The 7,761-nt window shown below is 38.1% G+C and overlaps 1 protein-coding gene across 1 annotated transcript in view; it reads left to right on the top strand.

Annotated features, from left to right (window-relative positions):
• LOC102832186 (protein YIPF4-like) overlaps positions 1 to 7,248 on the top strand; it is a 40,393-nt gene extending 33,145 nt beyond the window's left edge. Inside the window, exons 5-6 of the mRNA XM_006835156.1 lie at positions 3,499 to 3,612; positions 7,111 to 7,248. Coding sequence (XP_006835219.1) covers positions 3,499 to 3,612; positions 7,111 to 7,248 — 252 coding nt within the window. The remainder of the gene's footprint in view (positions 1 to 3,498; positions 3,613 to 7,110) is intronic.
• The last annotated feature ends 513 nt before the right edge of the window (positions 7,249 to 7,761 follow it).

Genomic DNA, 7,761 nt, shown 5'->3' with positions numbered 1-7,761 from the left:
TTTTATAATCATTTTTCTGAATTCCTTCTCCGGAATTTCCAAAGCCTACCCATCTTCTAATATGGAGTCTAGGTCTACTAGCAGCTCATTTCCCTCAGTCACTTTTATCTTGTTTCTGGACATGTGCTGATATGGTCATCTGTTTCTGTTTTTTGGGCATATTCAAGAGTTAGATGGGTGTGTATTTTGATATTTTTTTTTGCTTTCTGATTGACTTTAGGTAGACATGATCAGAAGACAGGCTTCCCTTTTCACTGTGCTTCCTGAGAAATTTAAGGATGCCACTGTTGGTCATTGTGACGTAATTCAGGATTTGATTTTCAGCCCATTTCCTTTTTAGTCTGAATGTTCCATTCCACAATCCCCGTTCAGTGATAAACAGTTTCGGGCAGGCTATGACCATTTTGCATTATCATTTGGTTTAAAATGCAAACTGTCACTTTACATTTCGAGAAGATCTGTGCACATGCATAGTAGAACCCTCTGGGGGTGGGGGTGGGGTGTCCAATCACTCAGGCACCCCCTCTAGTCACCAGAATGGAGGTGCGCAGACAGTGAGAGACCAATTAACAGATACCAAAAAACCCAAGAATGTCCACACCTTTATCTCCACGGTTCTGTCAGGCATTCGTGGCTGCTCTGATCTGTCTCCTGCTTGCTCTTGCCCAAGATGGCGGCTCTGGGAGCAGCTGAGCGTCTTGGATTAGAAAGCAATGGATTTCTTGCTTCTGCTACAAATTCTAGCTATAAGCGCCTTCCAACCTTCTAAATATTCCTTTATATGTGGTTCAGAGTTCTGGTACCATCCCCTGAGCCTGCTTGGTCCGGTATTCTGTGTTATTGCTGACGGACCTCCTCGCTGGCCTTCTACCTGATCCGCCATCTTGTTTATTCTCCCTCAGCTGTGATCTAGAATACGAGTTATTTGCTACCACAGTACAAAAATGGAGCAAGCACAAGGAGACATTCCATTACATATTTGAGACTTTCAAGGGACGAGGGATAATAGGCACTAGGCAAGTCCACAACACAGCAGAACAATTTACACTGGATCTTAAGCCTTGAAAATGATTTTCTGTTCTCTGCCCTCCAGACTTTGGTTGTTGGCCAGACATTCTGGATTCTGAGTTAGGGGTCCCTTGGACCTGGACTTCAACAATATCTTCCTGGCTGACTGGAATGTTAACTCTGCTCCTTACACTTTGTTGTTAAGTGCTGTTGTTAAATGTTGGTTCTGACTTAATGGAACTTCCAGGGAGCAGCTGGTGGGTTTGAACTGCTGACCTTGGGGTTAGCAGTCCAGTGCTTATCCTACAGTGCCACACCAGAACTCTTCCTTCAGCTTTGGGCAACCCCATTCTCTTCCAACTGAGTAGAACAACACTACCCCCTCAGTCACAGAAGGCCTCATTCTTCTGCCCTTTGGACATGGCAACTTTGTCCCCTTATTTTTGGGAAGCAGCTCTGGCCCCATCCTTCTGGCATTCATGAACAGTAGCTCCCCATTCTCGAACCGAGTTGGTGAAGATCTGACTTTTGAAGGTTATAGCCCCATCTTTTGGGGACCCAGAGACACCCTACCCCACTAGGAAACCTTTTGTTTGAAGGTACCTCCTGTACCATCTTGTGCTGGTCTCCTGAGTCTGCTGCTGCCATTCTCTGATGCTGCTTCTCACCATCTGTGTTACCGCCTTATTTCCTTATGAGCCCTCACCAGAATTACCTTTAATATCCATAATTCCCCCCAAAACTCTCTTAAGGGTTTTCTAGGCTTCTACTCTGAGTCACCTTAAAACTCTTCCAGTCTCTACCCATTTCCCAGTTCGAAAACTGCTTCTTCATTTTAGGTATCTTAAGTTAGCACCCAGCTTCTGGTACGAAATTCTACCCTAGTTACCTGGTGGTGGTGGTAGTGATAGTATGCCATGGAGTCAGTTCTGACTCAGTGACCCTGTATAGGGTTTCTGAGGCTGTAAATCTGTATGGGAGCAGAAAGCCTCATCTTTCTCCTATGGAATGACTGGTAGTTTGAAACTGCTGACCTTGAGGTTAGCAGCCCTGCTGCTGTCATAGAAATACCACAAGTAGACAGATTTAACAAACAAATGTATTCTATCACAGTTTAGGAGTCTAGAATTCTGAATTTAGGTGCCAGTTTTAGGGGAAGGGTTTCTCTGTAGACTCTAGGGGAAGGTCCTTGTCTCCTTTCAACATCTGTGGACTCAGCATTTCTTAGAAATCTCCTTGTGTCTTGGCATTAGTCTTCTCCTGGGTGTGCCACTGCTGCTGCTTGTGGTGTACCATCCAGTCAGTTCTGACCCTGTGTAGGGTTTCTGAAGCTGTAAATCTTTACAAAAGTAAAAATCCTTACTGTCTCCTGTGGAGTGGCTGGTAGTTTCAAACTGGTGACCTTGTAGTTAATAGCCTGACTTGAAACCTGCTGTGCTACCAGAACTCCTTTCTCCTGGGTCTAGGGATTTTCAATGCTAAGATCCTTTCCTGGTGGTAGTCAGGTCTCTCCTTCTCTTCTCATTTATCTCTCCTTTCATCTCTTGTAATATAAAAAGTGATATGGGCCTGGAAAACGACCCTTAATGTTGGATAAGAGCTGTGACCAGAGTAAGGGTGTTATATTCCACCCTGATTGCCTTACCAGTGTGATTAGCTAATCATCTGAATACATCAAGGCAGGTGGATTACATTATTACATAACTGCTGAATTTTCATCACTGCATAACTGTCAAACCACAGAGGATGATTGCCCGGCCAGGTCAATACGGACACAGTTCATTCCAAAACAGGGACAAAATACCAATTTCATAGAGTTGTTACTCCATTGGATCTTCATAACATGTGAAGCCGTATCACAGAGCTTGACTTATAGGAGCCACTAAAAACATTGTCAGTCTCTCCTCAGTCTTTCCAGTGTGCCTTTATCACATCTAGTATCTCTCTACCTTGATTTTTTCATGTGAACAAGATGATTGTGGTCCCTATCTTGCAGTAGCTTAAGGAAGTAATAACAGCGTATACTCTACAGATTTGTTAAAAGTAATTGGATTTGCAAGTCTGAAGCACAAGAGAAAGACAAGGACTAGAAATGTAGATTTGGGTGTATTCAGAAAATTGATCATTGAAGCAGTAGTAGTGCTTCCAGGAACATGGGAGAAAAAGTAATTCTGAAGTTGTCAAAAGTTTTTAAAATTAATCCAAAAATTTAATATAATCACAAACAAAATTTCCAACAAGTCTTTTGAGGAATTTAACCAAATTTGTGCTCTTAATCATTTTGTAAAAAAATATATAAGTGAAACAATGCAGGAAAATTCTTAGGATTAAAATATACGTTCATGTAATGATTGACATATAAGAGATACAATACTTTATGATTATTTTCTTAATTATGTGTATGTAATTAAAGAATATATGATGTTCAATAGTAATTAAAATGAGTATCATGATTTCTGTGATATTTATATAAAATTTCAAAATTCACAGGTTGCATATGGCCAAGTTCTTGGAGTTATAGGATATTCATTACTTCCTCTCATTGTAATAGCCCCTGTACTTTTGGTGGTCGGATCATTTGAAGTGGTGTCTACACTTATAAAAGTAAGTTGTGTATATCATATCAATCAGGTACTATTTTCCAGTGGTAAAAGTATACTAATTCTCTGGCTAAGACTGTCATAATCTGTAACTGTTTTTCAAACCATTGTTAATATTTTAGAACAGTGACATTCCTTACTGTTCTTACTAATTATATTTCTTTTAATTTTCCCTTTGTAATTTGTAATTTGCTGCTGGAAATTACAATTATATGTCTGGGGGTAAAAAGTACAATGAACTAATTGTTAGTGCCATCGAGTTAGTTCTGACTTGTAGCGACCCTGTCTAAGGTTTTTGAGGAGGGTTGGTGGGTTTGAACCACTGATGTTGTGGTTCAAAGAGACCCTGTACTCGGTTTCCAAGGCTGTAAATCTTTATAGGAGCAGAAAGCCTCATCTTTCTCTGGTGGAACAGCTGGTAGTTTCGAACTGCTGACCTTGCAGTTCACAGGCCGATTCATAAGCACTATGCTACCAGGGCTCCTTTTGAACAAGTTAGACCTCAGGATATTACACTCAGATAATTTTTTATGTTGAATTTTTCATCCTTATGATAATAGTACAAGTTCTGACTTAGAATTTTGAGGAAGGTATTTATTTAAAATTCTAGGCACTCCACGGCACTTAACAAGAACTCTTGAGTAATAACTTTCTTAACATGATAAACGTTGTATGTTGTTGTTAAGTGCTGTGGAGTCAGTTCTGACCCGTAGTCAGTTCAGACCCTTTATGAGGTTTCTGATGAGCAGCTGATGAGTATGAACCACTGACCTTGTAGTTCAAACAGACCTTGCTGTCTATTGCTTATCCTACAGCACCACACCAGGACTTCAATATGATAGTCATGGTTCTAATAAATTGGTTTTCTTTATTGTAGAGATAAAAACTTAACTTACGCTGTTAAGTGCTATGGAATGGATTCCTGCAGTGGAGTCAACTCTTAGTGACCCGAGTATAGGATTTCCGAGACTTTTTAAGTCATCACAGGAGCAGAAAGCTTTATCTTTCTCCTTTGGAGCAGCTGGTGAGCTTGACCCATGTACCTTGTGGTTCATACCAGTGCTTATTGTATGGAACTAGGATATGTATATATTTACTGATAATATTAAATAGTCATACACCAGCTGCTCCTTGGAAACCCTATACAGGGTTGCTATAGATTGGAATTGATTTGATAGCACTTAATAATAACATACTTAAATTTTGACATTTATTAATTTTGAGGAAAAATTATTTCTGTAGCATTTATATGTATATTATACCATGAATATAATTTTTCTTCATGAATAATAGGACTTTTTAAGACCACCACTTTCAGAACTACTATTATGTAGTCTCCCCACCAAAGTGTTGATTTATAAGTAACCCAAGCTACTTAGTTTTTATTAGATTTGATTCTTTTGAAAGTTCTTAATAATTTCAGTGTAAAAGAAACAATGATTCCTTTTAGAATTGGTTAACGTCAAGGTAGGACATTATAAATAAACTTTGGGTATTGAAAACAATGTGGGTTTTGGAGCCAGTCTGTTCTGAAATCAAATGCTGGTTTCGGCCACTTGCTGTCTGACTTGGGGGAGGTATTCTAACTTTCCTTATTTTTGGTTTGCTTATCTACAAAGTGGGAATCTTAACTACATTTTAGGGTTTATTATGAGTATCTGGTACCTGGGGTCCTTGTGTGGTGCTCTAGGATAAGCACTGGACTACTCACCTAAAGGTCAGCGGTTCAAATTCCACCAGCCACTCCTCAGAAACCTTGTATAGGGTCACTGACAACAACACTTAACAACAAGCACTTAACAACAACTACAATATAGTGCCTGGCACAAAGTAGACTCTTAAGTGGTAGCTGTTGTTATTAATAAAATTATAAAAGAACATTTTGAGATCATTTTAGTATGTTTGAACTGTTTGAACATTTTAGGGGTCATGAGGATGACCTTACTTTTTGCCTAAAATCTTTAAAAAGAAAAGCAATTGGCAGTTTACTCATTATAAGAACTTAGCTTAAAAGTCTTGCAGGGCAGCAGCTAGCCCCATACTGGCATTTAATTATCTTAACCTTAGTGAACATACCACTTTACTGACTCATTCAGGATCACTTCCTACTGTGTGTTGTTTTTCTTGGGTTAAAGCCTGTTTGAATACTTCAGAGACTACTCCGGAAATTGCCGTAACAGTTGTCCTCTGGTTGTTTTCAGTCATGTACTTCAGCTGAAAGTTGGAACTTAATATTTTACTATATGAATGTATTAAAAATGAGGGAGTCTGTTTATTATTACAAATTTAGGATAAATTGTTTTTAAACGTCAGAAATTTTTTTGCCAGAAATTTTTCCTAATCACTTGTCTGTGCATGTTTCTTTTTTAAATTCAAGGTCTTATGAGAAATATGTTAGAAAACTCACCAGTTAACTCTAACATTAGAATATACACAGTCTAATCTACAAGGGGCTTCAAAAAGTTCATGAAGAAACTCCATGTTTCCAGGAACTTTTTGAAGCCCCTTCATACAAACCCTAGGCAGGGTCAGCTGTTCAAGCTCACCATCTGCTCCTTGGAAACTTTATACAGTGTTGCTGTGAGTTGGAACCGACACGAAGGCACTTCACAATAACAACATACATTAACATTAAATTTCTAGAGAGTTAAAGATCTCTGGTTAGAAATTCAGGTTTGGTAGGTAAAGGCCACAATACAGAGAAAACCCCAAACATTTTAAATACATTTAAATACAATTTTAAACATTCTTAATTTTTACAACTTCAATAATTGGTTGTCAGAGTTACTTTAAAAATACATTGTAGGAAAAAAAAATATATATATTGTAGAGAGGGAAGGGAAAATTATTCACAGGCTAGAGGATTGACCCATGTTAACATGGGTGGCAGGTAAGGCAATAAACAAGAGGGAGGTTGGCAGAAGAAGACACAGGGAAGGAGTGCAAGAGTTAAAGTGAATAGAGAGGTATTAACTGATGGTACCTGGAGGGGATTATAGTCATTGTCATGAAATAAATGATATGATGTGTTGAATGTAAAAGTGATGCTCTGCTCTATAACCTTCGCTTAATTCACAATAAGAAGAGTAGCACAGTGATAAAAGCACTTGGTTGATAAACAAAAAGTTAGCAGTTTGAACTCAACAGCTACTCTGTAGGAGAAGGATGTTGGCAGTTTGTTTCTGTAAAGATTTACAGCCTTAGAAATCCAGTGGGACAGTTCTACTCTGTCGTGTAGGCTCAATGTGAGTTGGGAACAACTTGACGCAGTGGGTTTTAAGTTTTATATTCAAAAAGCTATATTTTTATTGTAAAGTGCCATAGAGTCAGTTCAGACTCCTAGCGACCCTGTATAGGGTTTCTGAGGATAGGTTGGTGTTTTTGAGACACTGACCTTGGGGTTGATAGTCTAGTGTTTACTGTACAACGCCATACCAGGACTCCAAAAGTTATATAGACTGCTAATATAAACTGTTACCTTTTGTTTCTCTCTTTTTTAAAGCTGTTTGGTGTGTTTTGGGCTGCCTACAGTGCTGCTTCATTGTTAGTGAGTGAAGAATTCAAGACCAAAAAGCCTCTCCTGATTTATCCAATCTTTTTATTATACATATATTTTTTGTCCTTATATACTGGGGTGTGATCTAAAAATGTCATGTTTGAGTAGAAACAGGTGGTGTTGCATTTGTGTGTAGACTGGGAACTCTTACTGAGGAGGTTGGAGAAAACTTCTTGCTGATAAAATTTTACATTTTCCAGATGTAAAGACAGAATGAACGTCTTTTAAAAAAAGATTTTTTTGTATTTAATTAAACAATTGCAGATACCTGGGATTTTTTTGTCAGAATTCTAAAGTCTGTTTGATTCTTCATATTCCAGTGAATAAAATATAAAAGCATTGTGTTTTTAAGATTGTGTCAATATTCACCTAAAAACTTGTGCCAAAAGCACCTGGACTGGTAATTATATTTCACTTGAAGGGTAAATATAACAAGATCTTGATAATCTAGAAGTGCAATTTTTTGTTCTTTAAAGAATTTTCTCCTGTACCCCAGATCCTGTAGATATATATTTATATTTATACATATATATTTATGAACTAATTCTTATTATCCACAAAATATATTTCTGAATAACCTGAAAATTAAGATATTTT

This window comes from Chrysochloris asiatica, unplaced genomic scaffold (genome assembly GCF_000296735.1).
Source record: "Chrysochloris asiatica unplaced genomic scaffold, ChrAsi1.0 scaffold00016, whole genome shotgun sequence".
NCBI lineage: Eukaryota > Metazoa > Chordata > Mammalia > Afrosoricida > Chrysochloridae > Chrysochloris > Chrysochloris asiatica.
The sequence above is the reverse complement of the archived record's forward strand: the minus strand, read 5'-3'. Positions and strand labels throughout refer to the sequence as shown.